The 19,063-nt window shown below is 37.3% G+C and overlaps 1 protein-coding gene across 6 annotated transcripts in view; it reads right to left on the bottom strand.

The window, feature by feature from the left end:
* Positions 1–17,792, bottom strand: part of PHTF2 (putative homeodomain transcription factor 2) — a gene marked incomplete at both ends in the record, with an annotated part of 116,736 nt that extends 98,944 nt beyond the window's left edge. For all 6 annotated transcript variants that reach the window (XM_080701028.1, XM_080701030.1, XM_080701029.1 and 3 more), the window contains one exon: positions 17,748–17,792. In XM_080701028.1, the coding sequence (XP_080557154.1) occupies positions 17,748–17,792 (45 nt within the window). The remainder of the gene's footprint in view (positions 1–17,747) is intronic.
* Positions 17,793–19,063: the final 1,271 nt, after the last annotated feature.

The following is a 19,063-nucleotide window of genomic DNA, read 5'->3' as shown; positions in this document are numbered from 1 at the left end:
AATCTGAGATCTTCCTGTCTCTGCCTTCCAAGTACTGAGATTACAGGTGTGCGCACACCATCCCTGGCTGAAAGTTTGGCATTTAAAGAAAGATGCTCAGAACATTCACAAAACAGTATAGTGATTCCTTAAAATTACCATGTAAAAGTAAGTAGTGGTAAAGAAACGGCCGTTCTACTTATCCACTCTTCAATGCATCATTTGTTTTTTTCTAGAACTTTCTTTACCAAGAGAACAGTATTCCATATGATCCCAAATAAAGAATGATACATATTGAGGTAAAGCTATTTTGTAGTGGAAATTAAAGCAAAGCCAAAGATGACTGATTAAATTCAAGTACAGAATTCTCAAAAATAGAAAAGAATTGACCATTTTTTTCTTATAAAAGGTATTTTTTTGTGTCGGGCATGGTGATGCATGCTTGTAATCCCAACATTCCGGAGGCTGAGACCAGAGGATCGGATCGTGGTTCACAGACAGCCTCAGCTACGTAGGCCCTCCACAACTTAGTGAGACCCTGTTTCAAAAATAAAGAATGAAAAATAGGGAAGAGGGTGTAGCTCGGAGGTCAAATGCCCCTGGGTTCCATCCCCAAACCCGCAAAAAAAAAAAAAAAAAAAAAAAAGCATTTTTCCTTTCACTAGTATTATTTCTAGTATTTTTCCTTTTTTAGGAGATAATAAAAATGTAAATATTTAAAAATTAGCCAAAAACTTTAATGAACCAAATGTATTACTAACAACAACAGTCAATAACTAGCCAAAGGGAACAGAAGAGAAGGCAGGGTACTGCTTTAGCAATATAGATGGATTGAATACCTATCCTACACCAACGTTGTGCTTAGTGTTTATACATGTAATCTCTTGTAGTCATCAGAACAATCTTAAGAGATTCTTTTTATTAACTGATAACAAAAACCATAAAAGTTATACATATTAATGGAGTAACATGTAATGTTCAATACATGTATACACTGCATAATGTTTAAATTAGGTTAAGTATATCTATCACCTCAAATATTTATATTTATCAATTCTTTGTTGTGGTGAAAACTTTCAAAATTCTTTTCTTCAAGCTTTTACAAATATACAATACGTAATTGTTCTCTCTAGTCACCATATTGTACAATAGCACCCACAGTTTCTTGTTTTAAATGGATTCTCACTTAAGTGTTATAAACAAGGAAACTACAGTTTGGGAAAGTTAGGACACTCACTCAACATTAATAAATAAAAATAAAGGCCGGACATGGTGGCGCATGCTTGTAATCCCAGTACTTGGGAGGCTGAGAAAGGAGGATCGTGCAGGTTCGAAGCCAGCCTCAGCTACGTAGTGAGGCGCTCAGCAACTTAGTGAGACCCTGTTTCCAAATAAAATAGAAAATAGGTCTGGGAGTGTAGCCCGAAGGTAGAAAGCCTCCGGATTCCATCCCCAGCACAACAATCAATCAATCAATAAATAAATATAAGGTTAGCTAACCTAGGATTCTTCGAGAAAGACAAATGCTTTCCAATATACAGTCTAAACTGCTTAATATAATTAGCTCTAATACAAAAAGGGAGAACAGGTTTGTTTGTTTTTTGGTGGTACTGCGGTTCCTGGAAACCCTTCTACCTCCAGGCTACACTCCCAGACCTATTTTTTATATTTTTATTTGGAAACTGGGTCTCTTAAGCCAGCACGCTCGGCTGGCTTTGAACCTGCGCGATCCTCCTGTCTCCGCCTTCCAAGCACAGGGATTACAAGTGTGTGCCGCCAAGCCCGGCTGGGAGAACAGTTTTTTAATAGCCTATAGCAATTTCAGAAAAGAATACATTTTCATATATTTGGTTTCATAAGAACTTGAATTTCTAAAATATCACACTTCAACTTTCCTTTAACTTTATGATTGAAACAATGCATTTATATACACTTAAATGCATATTTTATATTCAATTTTTGATTCTAATAGAAACTATCAGCATTTTAAGAGATGGTCATTAATTTATCACAAAAGAATATATGACAACCCTCCAAGACTAGAATAGTGAGAAATGTATACTCTGCACATTTACATGATACCCTGACATGTACTTCTTTAAAACTGATTTTATATATAAGACAGTAAATGTCACAACATTGGATAAAGATTCTATATATTTATGTATTTAATAACAGAAAGCACAAAATTGTTCTTAATTCTCCACAAACTTATTCCTTAACTCTTCTTATAGGAGGAACTAACTGATTGACAAATCTTAACTTCTAAGGACAGAAAGAAAATATTTAGGATCCTGGTCTTCTCTTACTCAGTTCTGTGCTGGTTGTATAGAATACAGCTATACTGGGAAATAAAGCTCTACAGGGAATCCACTACACCAATATATGCTTTAGTTATACTTCTGTAGAGGGTTTAACAATGTCCCCCCAAAATTCATTTCTGTTGTAACCTCAGAAATCACCTTAACTGGAAACAGGCTCTTTGTAGATGTGATTAATTATGAGGCCTTAACTCATGTGGACCCTAAATTCTTTTTTTGTTTTGTTTTTTTTTTGGTGGTACTGGGGTTCCTGGAAGCCCTTCTATCTCCAGGCTACACTCCCAGACCTATTTTATATTTTTTACTTGGAAACAGGGTCTCTTAAGCCAGCAAGGCTGGCTCTAAACCCGAGCGATCATCCTCTCTCTACCTCCCAAGCATGGGGATTACAAGCATGCGCCACTGCGCCCGGCTCTTTTTTTTTTTTTTTTTTTTTTTTGGTGGTACTAGGGGTGGAACCCAGAGGCTTTCTACCTCCGGGCTATACTCCCAGACCTTTTTTATATTTTATTTGGAAACAGGGTCTCGCTAAGTTGCTGAAAGCCTAAGTAGCTGAGGCTGGCTTTGAACCCTTGCGATCCTCCTGTCTCAGTCTCCCAAGCGCGCCACCACGCCCGGCTGTGGACCCTAAATGCAATGACTATTGTCCTTGGAAGAGGAGGACAGGTCACAGAAATAGAGTAAAGAAGGCAATGTGAAGATGGAGGCAGAAACTGATAGGTGCACTGACACACCAAATTGTTCACCAGAAGATAGGAGAAAGCCTGGGATAGTCAGAGCATTTTTCAAAAAATAACCAACTCTTTGACACCTTGATTTCGGAGTTGGCTCTCTGAACTGCAAATATTAATTAATTAATTAATTAATTTCTGTTGTTTTAAGTTGCCCACTTTGTGCTCATTTGTCTTGAAAGCCCTAGGAAACAAATAAGGGTTCTTACAGTATCTTTTTTTTTTTTTTTTTTTTTTTTGGTGGCACTAGGGATGGAACCCAGGGGCATTCTACCTCCAAGCTACACCGCCAGCCCTAATTTTTTTTCTTTATTTTGAAACAGGGTCTCACTAAGTTGCAGAGGGCCTCATTAGGTAGCTGAGGCTGTCCACAAACCCAGATGCCTCCCAAATGTTGGGTTTACAAGCATACACCACCATGCCTGGTTAGTATATATCTTGATAGCTAATTTATCTCATCATCACAAAAAATATATATGGAATAACTCTGGAGGACAAGCTATTGAAAAGTGTGGTCAAACTCTAACTTCATATCATTACTATTGTTAAAATCGACATGTATGCTTACATAACAGTAGTCCTAGCTCTTTAAAAAAAAAAAAAAGGCATATATCTCTCCAAAGAAGTCACCCCCGAAAAAAGAAAGAAAGAAAGAAAGAAACCTAAAACCTAAAGGAACTTCCATATGGGTGGAACAGTTACCTAAAAGTCAGCAAACTTTAAGTTTTATTCCTAATTTTTTTCCCCTGGTACTGGGGATAGAGTCCAGGGGCATTCTATCTCCAAGCTACACCCCCAGCCCTATTTTTTAGTCTTTTTTTTTTTTTAATTTTTAAAACAGGGTCTCACTGAGTTGCAAAGGGCCTCCCTAAGTAGCTGAGGCTGGCTGCAAACCGGAATCCTCCTGTCTCTGCCTCCTGAATGTTGGGATTACAAGGGTGCGCCACCACGCCCAGTTTATCCCTAATTTTTAACAGTGATCAAGTTTTTAGCCTCTATGGGCTTCAGGTCTTTTAGCTATAAAGAGTCTACTGGAAACTAGATGATCTCTAAAATTGAACTCTTTACTAGTTTCTTTTTTCCTTGTAAACAAAACTGAAGCCCAAATTATTTAGGCTAGAGCTATCCAAACTGGAAAAAAGATGTGGATGGAAAATTAAGTACTTTATGACAAAAATGGGGAAGAAAACCCCTACATGAAAAGGCAAATATTTTAGCAACTAAATTAGCCAATCTATTTCTATTAGGACAAGTCTTATTTTTGGCAAGTTAAGTGATATTAAAAGGGAAGAGGTGGAAAACAGTACCAGTCAGGGACTGAAGCAAGCGGACTGAGGGATTTCTTGTTTTGATTTTTGCCCGTACTGGGGATGGGCCTCACACATGAAGTTTCAAGCCCCAGCCATCTTCTCTTCTTTTCCTTTTCCTTTAACTTCCCCCTCCCCTCTTCTCTCTCCTCCCTTCCTTCTTTCTTAATTTATTTTGGTACTAGGGATTGAACCCAAGGGTATTCTACCTCCAAGTCATGCCCCTAGCCTTATTACCTTTATAAACAAGGCCTCTTGCTAAGTTGCTGAAGGCCTCACTAAATTGCTTGAGACTGGCCTCCAACCTGCAATCCTCCTATCTCAGCTTCCCAAGTACTGAGATTACAAATGTGTACCATCATGCCCAGCTCATCCTAAGTCATTCCTATTTTTATTTTTGAAATAGAATATTGCTAAGTTGTAAAGACTATCCTGAAACTTGGTGTCCTTTTTCCTCAACCTCCCAAGTAAGTAGGAATCCAGGTGTATACCACAGTACCCAGCTAAAGTTAAAATTTCTTTTATTTTTTAAATTAGTGTATTGTGATTGTAGATAAATGTGAGATTCATAGCAATACATCCATATATGCACATAACATTACTTGTAGACAAGAGGGTTTTTTGTGGTTTCTTTTTGTTTGTTTGTTTGTTTGTTTTGGCCTACTGGGGATGGAACCCAGGGGCATTCTATCTCCGAGCTACACCCCCAGTCCTATTTTTTATTCTTCATTTTGAAACAGGGTCTCACTAAGTTGTGGAGGTCCTCACTAAGTAGCTGAGGCTCTCCCCAAACAGCAATCCTCCTGTCTCAGCCTCCTAAATGCTGGGATTACAAGCTGTGCATCAGCATACCCAGCTAAACATGAGTTTTTGGTCGTACTGGGATTCCTGGAAACCCTTCTACCACCGGGTAACACTCTCAGACCTATTTTTTTTTTTGGGGGGGTGGGGGGACAGGGTCTCTGAAGCCAGCAAGGCTGGCTTTGAACCTGCAAGATGATCCTCCTGTCTCCACCTCCCAAACCCACAGATTACAAGCATGCGACACCACGCCCAGCTAAACATGAGTTTTTTAAATGCAAATTAATCATGACTTTGCTGTATAAGTGTTAAAACAACAAACATCAACTAAATGCCTACTCATCTAATATTAGATATTACAAGTCTGACATTTTAGGTTTTTCATTTGCAAGTAAATACCTTTTTAAGTCTAATTAGAATCTTTAGAATCCATGAAATAAAGTAATCTGAGATAAAAGTTTAGGGGAACAATTCTTCTGTTAATCTTGCGGAATATGAAGTAGTAACAGAGATAACACTTACTGAAGGTATACATTATGTTTAGCAATAAACTAACACTACATAGTCAATCCTCAAATAAATACAGAAAATGGTTTTATTATCCCTTTGTATACAAAGGGAAGTAAAATTCAGAGAAGTTAAGCAACCCAAAATCATACAGACTGTGAGAACAAATCTCACAGATTTAAACTTCTGCTTTCCAAAACAGTGTTCTTGCTACTTACTGAGACACAGTGTCCTTTTTTTTTTTTTTTTTTTTTTTTTTTACGGTAATGGGAATGAAACCCAGGGGCCAGGGGTATTCCATCTTTGAGCTACACCCACAGCCCTATTTTATTTTATATTAAAAGATAAAGAACCCAAGGGCATTCTACCTCCAAGCTATAATCCCAGCCCCATTTTTTTGTTCTTTATTTTGAAACAGGGTCTCACTAAGTTGCAGTGGTCCTCATTAAGTAGGTGAGGCTGTCTAAAAAACCATGATCATCCTGTCTCGGCCTCCAAAGTACTTCATTCTTTATTTTGAAACAGGAACTCACTGAGTTGCTGAGTCTGGCTACAAACCTACAATCCTTCTGTCTCAGCCTCCTAAATACTGGGAGAAGGGGGGGGGGGGGAGATTGTGTGTGTGTGTGTGTGTGTGTGTGTGTGTGTGTGTGTGTGTGTGTGTGTGTGTTACTGGGGACTAAACTCAGGGCCATTTGACTTCCAAACTACACCCCCAATTCAAACTAACTTCAACAAAAGTTTAGTTTAACCTCTTACTAATTTAGTCACTTATTCAACTAAAAAAGGTTAAGATGAAGGTAAGGAAAGAGGAGAGAAAACCCACGTACCAGAGCACCATGCTGCCTGTGGTTGTTTTTCCCTGTATATTCTCTTGTGAATCATTCTCCCCTCCTGTCCACAACTTTCTCCAGGTTGTGGTAACACATTTGAGGGCTGTTCCGCACTTTCTTCCTTCTCTTGGATGAAAGAATCAAGTCTTTTCCACCAGCTCTAATTTCATTAAAAGTTTGTAGAAACAGCTTAGGTTGTTAGATATATACACGCACTGATCACTATGGCTAAAAGGGGGTATTCAGCATCTCTGGCATTGCCTTCTCCAAATACCACCTCTTTAGCAAATGGAAAGAGTATGAGAAACACAGTCATGGTCACTAGGAAAACTACTGGGTACTGGAAGATACTCTTAACTTCTTATCTATTACATATCAATCATAAGCTAACTAACAGTATTTTGTTATATAAATTAGCCCTTTTTATAGGTTATTATGTCTCAAAAGGTAGAGCTTCTACTGGTCTTCCAATTCCTTCAGTTTTCTGTTGGCAGACTTAACTATGATAGCAGAAGTGGTGATGTAGGTCTAAAAACTACCAGCCACTGTTTTCATGCAGGAACCACAGTGCCATATTCCTACACCCCATATCTCTTCATCTTGATTTAGTGAGAGAAGGTAAAAGTATATTTGGCATTCTGGCTGATTTCAATTGCTTCATCACTTTCTAATGGAAGGCACCACAGAGGCTCCTGTATTCACCCACTATTCTGATCTTACTAGTACATTCAACTATGCCACTGCAACCTAGGCTCCAACCCAAAGAGCACTAATAGCATCTTTAAGAGTGACACTTGATATTTAACAATTCATAAACCACTTTTTAAAACCTTTTAAAAATCATAAAGTTAAGCTGAGCGTGGTGGTGCACACTTGTAATCCCAGTACTTGGGAGGCTGAGTCAGGAGGATTGCGCAGGTTCGACGCCAGCCTCAGTTACTTAGTGAGGCTCTCAGCAACTTTATAAAACCCTGTTTCCAAATAAAATATAAAAGAGGTCTGGGAGTGTAGCCCGGAGGTAGAAGGGCCCTGGATTTCATTCCCAGCACCACAAAAAATAAATAAATACAAATAAAAATCATAAAGTTAATTTGCTCCTTTCACAATCTTGTGAAGCACATAAGGGAAGCACTACTGTCTATAGTTTACAAAGGAGGAACTGAGGTTCTGAGATTAAGTAATAACTAGCAGTACAAACTGGTAAATGTCACAAATCAAATTTCTGATTCTTAAGAACAGTATTCTTTCAACCACATCATACTGTAAAGCAGTTTAAAATAACATTAGATTTAAATAGCACATATCAGAATATGGCCCAAGAAAAAGAGAAAATATAGCAGAGATATGAAATATAATAAACAGACAAATGGAATGTAATATACAAATGGAATATAATAAACAATGTAGTTCTTTCTTTTATGTGTGTGTGTGTACGCGCGCGTGTGCGCGCATGTATGCGAATGCTACAGTGGATAGAATATTCCAGGCCTTTTTTTTATAATATGGTCTCATTTTTTTTAACATGGTCCCTTTTTATTTAGTAACATGGTCTAAGTTGCTGAGAGTCTTGCTACAATCCTAAGGCTGTACCCAAACCTGCAATCAGTCCTCCTGTCTCAGCCTCCCAAAGTACTGGCCTTACCCCCTGTCTAGTACTTCTTTTTTGACAGACCTTTATTTTCTATCTACTGGTGTATCAATCCTGAGGTTAAAAAAAAAAAAAGGACTGTATGAAAAATTAAACCCCATCAGACCGCCAGGCGTGGTGGCACACGCTTGTAATACCCGCGCTTGGGAGGCGGAAACAGGAGGATCGCGCAGGTTCGAAGCTGGCTTAAGAGACCCTGTTTCCAAATAAAAATATATTAAAAAAAAAAAGGTGTCTGGGAGTGTAGCCCGGAGGTAGAAGGGTTTCCAGGAACCCCAGTACCACCAAAAAGAAAAAGAAAAGAAAAATTATACCCCATCAGAAACCTCTTCTGTGTATCACTTAGTATACTTTCAGCTACAAGGAACTAAAATACCCAACTGTAAATTACTGAGTAGAGTAAAATAAGGAAATCTCTTGTTTTGGGTACTGGGGGTAGAACCCTAGGGCATTCCACCTGAGCTATACTCTTGGTCCTATTTTATTTACTTAAAACTAAGTTGTAGAGGGTCTTGTAAGTTGCTTAGGCTGGCCATGAACCTGTGATCTTCCTCTCTTGGCTTCCCATGTACTGGGAAATATATTATTTTAGACACTAAGAAGTCTCAGAGTAGAACATTTCCAGAGATTGTTAATTCTATGGCTCAAAATGTCCTGAAGAACTCAGGTCCTTTCCATTTTTTAGTTCTGATACCCTCTACTCGTTGGAAAACTCCTCTCTATGGAGCAAGGTTCATACAAATATTTGAGGCAGCAGAGCCTTATCCACCGATGCCAATGACAGGAAAACATACTTCATTCATTTACTTGAATTAGCTAATGTATGTAAAACACTTAAAAAGTGCCTGGCACATAATAAACATGTAACTGTGGCTATTATTAATATTATTGGTTCTATTTTAAAGAAATGGAAGACTTCCTAGAAGGCGTCATGGCTTATTAGGCAGAAATGGAATACAAGCCCCCTTCTTTTTTTTTTTTTTTTGGTGGTACTGGGGTTCCTGGAAGCCCTTCTACCTCCGGACTACACTCCCAGACCTATTTTTACATTTTTCATTTTGGAAACAGGGTCTCCTAAGCCAGCGTGCGCGGCTGGCTTTGAACCTGAGCGATCCTCCTGTCTCTGCCTCCCAAGCGCAGGGATTACAAGAGTGCGCCACCACGCCCGGCCGTACATGCCCCCTTCTAAGTCAATCACTGGCAAGGCAAATAGGATTCCATAATCAACTTAGGCCAACTGGGGTTTTACCCTCTTTAGCTACTCATCCCCTGCTCTATGGCATGTAGAGAACGCATTATCTAACAAAGTAGATGTTCTTCCACCAGGGATAATGGTAAGAAACAGTTTGGGGTTGGAAACCCATTGTATCCAGCCCTTCTCACATATGCTTTTCTCCCAGAACTAAAAGAATTATCTAGAAGTGCCTCAGGGCTTATTCTAACAACATATAAAAAGTCCTCTATGGTAGTATTCTAGTCAGTTTTCATCACTGTGACTAAAATGCCTGACAAGCACAACCCAGAAAAAGAAAAGTTTACTGGCTCATAGTTTTGAAAGTTTCAGTCCATGGCCAGCTGGCTCAAGTGGCAGAATGGCTTGGAGGAGCTTCAGGGCATGGCAGAGGGAGGAAAACCACCCTCAGCTCATGGCAACAAAGTGAGACAGGGAACAGCCAGGAGCAGATACAGTCCCTGGCCACCACCCCAGCTCCATCCCCTGCCACCATATATCACCTCTGAACCTAGCCACACTGCCTACACATTAGCTTAGGAGACATTCTGAATCCAAATCATGACAAGTCGGAAGGAATAAGCCAATTCAAGAAAAGAAGGGGAGGAAAAAAGAGACACACAGACACATCTGAAATAGCTATGAACTTGGGATTCAGTCAACTCTGAGTTAAGCCTCACCACTAATTGTTTAGCTCAAAAGCCAAAAAACTTCCCCTCTTAAGACAGTTTGTCCTGGATTTGTATTACTGGGAAAAAGTTCCTGATTGATGCAGGAAGGATAATCTTTTGTGTGTTTGTTGGTGGGGGGAGGTTTACTGGGGATTGGATACAGGGGCATTCTACCTGTGAGCCATAGTCCCAGTCCTATTTATTTTTTATTGAGAAATGGTATAAATTGCTGAGGGCCTTGCTAAATTGATAAAGCTGGCCTCCAACCTTTGATCTTCCTGTCTCAGCCTCCCAAATACTGAGATTACAGGTGTATACCACCGAGCCTTGCTCAGAAAGGAGAATCTTAACAGTAAGTACGAGCACAGGTTTTTGGAATTGAAAGCTGAGGTTTAATACTTCTTAATCAACTGTGCAACCTGGGCGAGATCTACTCTGAAATACTCTACATATGTAGTTAAGTGTATACACACACACACACACACACACACACACACACACACACGCACAAATGCACATTTAAATATAGCAGAATTTTACTAGAAAAGGAGAGAATTTAAAGTTCTCAACTAATTATAGTTGACAGCATTTATCAATCAAATTATTGTTACTCAGACTAGCTTCTCACAAATGAATCTCACTGCTGGCTCACCTTTAGACAAATTCATCATGTTATGTGTAGTACTATGGATTGAACTCAGGGGCATTCTACCTCTGAGCTACACTCTCAGCTCTATTTTTATTTATTTATTTATTTATTTATTTATTTATTTATAGTTTGAAACAGGGTCTCAAGTTGCAGAGAGCTCACTAAGTTGCTAAGGCTGACTAAGAACCTGAGATCCTCCTGTCTCAGCCTCCCAAGTACTGGGACTACAAGAGTGCCCCACCATGCCCAGCTTCACCCATGTTTTCTTGTTGGCCATAAACTACTTAAATACAATGACCAAAATATATATCATATGGTTCTTCCTCAGTTCTATAAGCTACTGTTTTACTATCTCTATACAATGGTGTTAGTGCTTTTCCTTCCTTTTAAATTTAGGGGAAGCTGGGTGTGGTGGTGTCTGCTTGTAATTCTAGTACTTTGGAGGCTAAAACAGGAGGAATGCAGGTTTGAGGATAGCCTCAGCATAAGACTTTCATCAACCTAGTGAGACCCTATTTCAAAATAAAAATAAGGCTGGGGGTATAGCTTAGAGATAGAATTCCCCTGAGATCAATCCCTAGATTCCTAGTACCAAAAAAAAAAAAAAAAAAAAAAAAAAACGCCTGGCGTGGTGGCGCCCGCTTGTAATCTCCACGCTTGGGAGGCAGAGACAGGAGGATCACGCAGGTTCGAAGCCAGCCGCGCGCTCTGGCTTAGGAGACCCTGTTTCCAAATAAAAATGCAAAAATAGGTCTGGGAGTGTAGCCCGGAGGCAGAAGGGCTTCCAGGAACCCCAGTACTACCATGAAAATAAATAAAGTAAGTTTAGAGGATATTTGTAGGTCTCCCTTTCTTTATATATTTCCCCCTGAAAATAGAATTTCATTCTCTCATAATTTTATCGGAATATTCACAAAAGAATCTTATTGGGTATTATATTTTTTAAAGAAATACTTAGTGTGTCAACTATTTTTTAATACATAAAACTATTAGATCCCTATTTAAGATGCCTTCTCAAAGATAAATAATTCCTTCTCCTTGGAAATGAGAAATTAGAAATATAAGAGCAAAGCATTTTATTATAAAAAATACTCAACAGCCACTACTAACCAGAAACTACCCTGATTTTCTCCCCAGTTGTCATTCTTGTAGCATAAACTGTTCTTGCAAGATAATTACCGAAAACTGCTTTGTAATAATAGTTTTCAAATTACTCATTATTATGATGGCTATGAGAGGTAAAATATAAAGTTTAAAATTAGATATTAAGAGACTTCAAATATCTCTAAGTAAACCATGCATAATTTATTTTTATTTATTTATTTGGGGGAATTAGAGGGGACTGAACCTAGAGATGTTCTACCTCTGAGTTACACTCTCAGCTCTATTTTATTTTTTATTTTGAAACAGAGTCATACTAAATTGCTGAGGGACTCGCTAAATTGCTGAGGCTGACCATGAATCCGTGATCCTCCTGTCTCAGATTCCCAAGTACTGGGATTACAAGTGTGTGCCACCACAGCTGGCTTTTAATTTTTAAATACAAGATACTTTGAGTTTCTATTCATATTTATAATCATTTTAAGTGATTTGTTTTTATTTTCTCCTGGAAATTTCATATCACATTAGAGCTCATGTTCAAAATGGTCCAAGAGTAAAGTAATGGTTTCTGGAAATAGCTAGTATTCAGTACTCAAAAATATAAAAATAGTACCATTTTCCAACAGGGAAAAATGACTCTAGAGTAAGTCCAACAAACAATATTCAAGAAAATAAAGTAAATGTTTCTGGGTTTTATTTATAGTTTAATTTTCAAAAAATTTTAAATCATCTAATACAAGGCATTTTAATCTGGATTCCAAGTCAGAAGTGACATTTAGTTATAAATATTATATACAATTTTTCCCAAAAGTAAGATCCTTGACTTTCATGGAAATTTCAAAAGAATCCATGATTGAAAAGAGGCTGGCCAGGCATGGTGGCGCACGCTTGTAATCCCCACGCTTGGGAGGCTGAGACAGGAGGATAGCACAGGTTTGAAGCCAGCCTCAGCTACTTAGTGAGACCCTGTTTCCAAATAAAAATATAAAATAGGTCTGAGAGTATAGTCCAGAGGTAGAAGGCCTCTGGGTTCCACCCCCAGTACCACCAAAAAAAATAAATAAAATAAATAAATAAATAAATAAATAAATGAAAAAAAAGAAAAGAAAACAGGCTGAAGCCACTATCTAGTCAATGTAGAGAAGTGGTCATTGAAGCTCAGAGAAATACAAGTATTTGCCTAAGGTCAAATAATCAGCAAGTATCAGTCTCAATACTTTTTTTCACTGAAGCATAAACATCTTTAAAAATACTTTTTTGAGCAGGCATGGTGGCACACGCTAGTAATCCCAGTACTTGAGAGGCTGAAAGAGAAGGACCACAGGTTCAAGGGCAGTCCAGCAAGTAATGAGACTCTCATCACTCTAGAAGACCTTGTTTCCAAATAAAAATAAAATAAAATAGGGTAGAGGGTATAGCACAGAAAAAGAATGCCCCTGAGTTTAATCCCTAGTGCCCCACACACACACACACACAAAAGGATTTTTTATAGGCATATGCTTAAGAGTAAAACAAATCTGTATGATCTAAGAGCTGGGAGGAAAACTCTCCAGCTAATGATAAAAGAAAACACCAAGATAGCAGCCATGAGGCAAGACTTGAGAACAATCTGTCCAGTAGAGAGCAGGAGGATAGAGTTTTAGAAGGTTCATTCCAAAGGGAGAGAAAAAGTAAAAGAATACCTGAAGGTTACTGATTGCAGCAAATAAGTTTTACAGTTCTATCAGAGACTTTGGAAATGAATTCAAAAAACCAAGCCAAGAAAAACAAAATTGCAGACTGGAAATATCATCTTAATACATTATAGAGCACAGTTATAAATGACTGAGATACAAATATAATAATCTGTGCAAGCAAATAAAATACTTCGTGTAAGCAATGAACAAAAAACTTTTTAGTCACTAGGAACATAGGAAGAGGAGGCTAAGAGAACTTTATTAAAGAAATAAAAAGCATGCCTGGCGTGGTGGCACACACTTGTAATCCCAGCATTTGGGAGACTGAGACAGAAGGATCACAGTTCGCGGACAGCCTCAACTACTACTTGGTGAGGCCCTTTGCAACTCAGTGAAATCCTGATTCAAAATAAAAAAATAAATATGGCTGGGGGTGTAGCTTGGGGGTAGAATGTCCCTGGGTTCCATCCCCAGGATTGGAAAGAAAGAAGGAAAGAAGGAAAGAAGGAAAGAAGGAAAGAAGGAAAGAAAGAAAGAAAGAAAGAAAGAAAGAACGATCTAAATTGTTATCATACAGTCAGAAATAAATGAACAAGTAGCATATACGAAATGATAAGAAAAAAACAAACTAGGTATACTTAAAAACGTAAATACAATAAAAAATAAACAATGTTATTCAACAGGGCACTACTGCATTTTAAAAAGAACAATTCTTTGTTATATGAGACTGTCTCAGAGCACATGTCAGCAGCCTGTGGCCTGGAATTTATTTTTCTTTTTTCTTTTTGCAAATTAATATTTATGAGAAGACAGTTATGCTGATTAATTTTGCATATTGTCTATGGTGGCTTTTGTGCTAAAATGGCAGAGTTGGCTATTTCTAGTGAGACTTTATGGAACTCAAAGCCTAAAATATGTACTATCTAGGCCTTTTTAGAAAAATTTTACAGACCCTAATTTAGGGAATTGTGTGACACTGAATATCTGACTCCTAGCTACAAATGCTATGTAGTATTCTCTCAAAGCAACTATAAAAACCAAAATTTCATGCTCAACATTTGCCACTCCTCTCTCTCTCCTCAATCCCCTACTAGGACTGAGGAGTAGCAGAACTTTGGTCTGAGAACCACTGAGTTATAAAGAATTTTAAATGACTCTCTTTAGGAAATAGAATTCAGAGGATAGAGAAAGGTACTATAAAATTGGTTATTTTCTTACTTCCTTTCTGTTCTTTTCCTTGCAGTAAGTCTTAAAATAATAATCTTTCAAAGTATTAGCATGTATTTCTTCAAGAAAATTAAAAAGAAAATAAATTTAAAACTAAATTTAAATTAAATTTGAAATTTAAATTAAAAACAAAAGCTGGGCATAGTGGCACATGCTTCTACGCCCAGTACATGAAACTGAGACAGCCACTATGAAGATCTGTGTGGAGATTCCTTAGAAAACTGGGAATGGCTCCATGTTATGATCTGGCTATACCACTCCTGGGTATCTTTCCAAAGGGGTTGAAATCAGAGAACTACAGTAACATATACATACCCATGTTCATAGCAGCACAGTTTGTAATAGCCAAAATATGGAACCAACCTAGATCTCCATCAACAGATGAATGGATTGCAAAATTATGGGAAATACAATCCAGGTGTGGTGGCGCACACTTGTAATCACCGCATTCGGGAGGCTGAGACCAGAGGATCGTGGTTCGTGGACAGCCTCAGCTACTTAGTGAGGCAGACCCTGTTTCAAAATAAAGAATAAAAAATAGGGCAGGGGGTGTAGCTCGGAGGTTGAATGCCCCTGGGTTCCATCCCCAGACCCGCAAAAAAAAAAAAAAGGAAATACACATAATGGAATCCTACTCAGCAATAAGAAGAACAAAATCATGTCATTTGCAAGAAGATGAAAAGACCTGGAGAGCATTATGTTAAGTGAGATCAGCCAAGCACAGAAGGAGAAGGGACGTATGTTTTCTCTAATATGCTCAAGCTGGGGAATATTTGTGATACCAGAGGGACTCCAGATAACTGAGGGGAGACCTCAGCAAAGCCAGAAAGGAGGGGCAGAAGAAGGTGGCTGAGGTTAATCAGTGAAAAAACTACATTCGAATATGTGTATACATGTGAATATAACATTATTACTCAGTATTGGGAGGGAGAGAAAAGGGGAAGAAGTGGGAAAAGGGCACCAAGTACTGTGTGAATATATGCCATTGTCAACATGATCCACATTATGATGTGACACTATAGTGCACCAATAAAATAAAACATAAAAAAAAAAGAATGCTGAGACAAAAATACCGCAGGTTTGAAGCCAACCTCAGGAACTTAGTGAGGCCCTCTGCGACTCAGTGAGACCCTCTCTCCAAATAAGAAATAAAATTGAGTTGGGGGTAGAACTTGGAGGTAGAATGCCTCTATCTTCCATCCAAAATACCAAAATTAGTTAATTAATTAATTAGAAACTTAAATTGGGGGGGGGTATTGGGGATGGCACCCATGGGCATTCTACCTCTGAGTTACACTCAGCCCTATTTTTTATTCTTTATTTTGAAATAGGGTCTCACTGAGTTGCAAAGGACCTCACTAAGTAGCTGAGGCTGTCCATGAACTGTGATCCTCCAGTCTCAGCGTCCTACATGCTGGGATTACAAGGGTGCGCCACCACCCCTGGCTAGAAACTAAAATTCTAAAAACAGAACAACTGGAGGCCAGGATGTAGCTCAGTGGAAAAGCACCTGCTTTGCAAGTGTTGCGCTCTGGGTTCGATCCCCAGTTCCAAAAAGACAAAAAAGAACCCTTTTTAAAAATAAAATAAGTGAAATCTAATTGTCTCTCGCAAATTCCTAACATAAAATACATGAGTATATTTGTTGGTATAATCTATCGCATTTGTTATGATTGCTCGGGACAATTTTTTGGTTGCACATATCCAAAGCTGCTAGGTAAATGACCCTCAGATAAGAGAGGTGTTACTGTGCTAACTGTATGTATTATATTTCAAACCCTCCAATCCTAAAAAAAGGTCAACCAGCCAGCCAAGTATGTTCTATAAATGGTCTTCAATGAGGTTTGAAACATTTAACATAAAAACCCAGATAAACAAAGTGTTTAAAAAATTTTTAAATGTAATATATATTTAAAAACATTACCCACCTAAGTAGAAATTAGAAAAAAGACTTTCAAAGATACATGTAAAAATATTTTCTCTTAATTTTGTTTTTGTTTTCCTTGAGAACATTCTTTTATTTATACTTCAAAAGTATAGGTGACACTACTATAGAATCACAAAAGATTGAGTTAATCATACCAGCAGTAATACTTCCAATTAGGTACTTACATGAAAAACATATTATATATCTGTAGCATGTTACCCAGAAACAAACAAGATATCTAAAGACAGACTATATTCTTAGGTTTGTTTAATCTTTAAACTGTTTTAATTACCACTTCCAATTCAACTAAATTTAAGAAATGGTTTTCTCTCATATGAAAAAAGCTTTACAGATGTAATTATATTTTAATAGAAACCTGAAATAAGGCATCAAAAATGTTTTAAGATGTGAAGACAAACAATTCTCTACACATAATTAAAATCCAAGATATTTTAAAAAACAGCATATATTTTAAAGAATGTAAATAATACTCAGAAGTAAATAGTTTATTTTATGTTCAAAACAGTTCTATTTTTTTCTTTTGGACTTTATAAAAGAAAACATAACATTCATAAAACTTATTTTGAAATATGTAGGATGACACAGCTCATTAAATAGCTATGATGACAACTACTCCTAAAACTTCAAAATAAACATTTAATATTTCAGTTTGAAAAATACAATCCCCAGTTGCTTATTTTACTGAAAAGATTCAGCATTAATTAACCAAACAGATTAAAAACTCTAATCTCTGACATAAAATAGTAATAAAATAATAATAGTTTGCTAACCTAGCTTTCTTGCCAAAAAAATTAAAGCAAGAGAAAATTTTATTCTCTTATAGTTTTCTAATCATATGCACAATCCTGGAAATCTGGCTTATAGTATAACTTACAATAATTAATCTAGTTACTTTAATAATGTGGAGTAAAGTGAGAAGAAATATTTTAAGGCATTATCTAATTTATTTATGAGAAGCACAAGAAAAATCAGTATAATTTTCCCCTTCCACTCAAAACTCTAAAGCTATTCATTATTTTAGGCAAAGATGTGACATAAATTAACAGCATTTAGTAAATGTGGAGCTAAAACTCCACATTTTAATTTAAAAAATTAAAAGCTTTGACTATCAACTTACCTTCTTTTGATACCAGACTATAGCATCTGTGACTTTGGACGCCATTTATTCCATTGAAATTACACATTGGTCATTTTAAGCTGGACAAGAGAGAAAAACACAACTTTACTTCCACATTCCAAAAGGAGACTGAACAACATGCACACATAGCACTCTGGTTACTTGCAGAGCAAGGGGTGTATGACTATACTTACATTACACCCTTCCTCATTACTATTTTAGTAACAGGTTCTCTTAAGTAAACAAAAATCAGTTGTCATAATAAAGAAGACCTTTTGCATGAATGTAGTACTTGAATGCTCTTTAAAAAACAGCTGAATCTTGTTAGTTAAGAAAAGTAAGTTTCAGAATTTCCCAGGTTATATTAGAAATTTTTTCATTTACTAATTCACATATAAAATTACCCAATACATTCACTAAGTAGCAGGTAGATCTTGTTGCAGTTTCTATCAGGGAACTGGTATTAATTACTGTTGCTAAAAAGTGGCCTGATAGAAATACCAAAATTTATAATTACATGAATGATTATAAATACTTCATGAACCACAAAATTGAACTAAATGTCTAAGATATTAAATACTAAGTCAACACAGTAAATTATATAGGTATTATTAATATTAGGGGACTTTCCAGATTTCAGTTTGCTAGTATTTAGAAACTTACCACAGGACCATCTTACAAAAATCTTTCTTATATTTGTCTGAAACAGAACAGGGTACTAAATGCAATAGTTCCTTGTCTGTCATGGAAATTTCACCTGATTCCAGTTAACTACAGAATACTCTTCTATTCATGACATGGCAAGAACAGCACTTCTTATAGTGTTAAGGATAAACTAAAACAGATTCAAAAACAGACAGTAGCCCTGGAACTCATTACAAAAACCAGGATCATCCAAAGTCAACCCAGGATCTCAGAGAAATCATGAGAAAAAAGTATTCTACTGAGCCAATCCTAGCACATGCAGACATACAACTACAGAAACACTACTATTAAGTTTGCCACTGTAACTATCTAAAACACAGTTTTTAAGCCGGGCGTGAGGGTGCAGGCTTGTAATCCCAGCGCTTGGGAGGCTGAGACAGGAGGATCGCACAGGTTCGAAGCCAGCCTCAGCTACTTAGTGAGGCTCTCAGCAACTTAGTGAGACCCTGTTTCCAAATAAAATGATAAAATAGGTCTGAGAGTATAGCCCGGAGGTAGAAAAGCCCCTGGGTTCCACCCTCAGTACCACAAAAAAAAAAAAAAAAAATTAAAACACAGGTTTTATATACCACTCTTGGGTACATATATGCTTCTTGAACATATTAGAATGG

This window comes from Muscardinus avellanarius (assembly GCF_963383645.1).
Source record: "Muscardinus avellanarius genome assembly, chromosome: 9".
NCBI classification, from domain to species: domain Eukaryota; kingdom Metazoa; phylum Chordata; class Mammalia; order Rodentia; family Gliridae; genus Muscardinus; species Muscardinus avellanarius.
The sequence above is the reverse complement of the archived record's forward strand: the minus strand, read 5'-3'. Positions and strand labels throughout refer to the sequence as shown.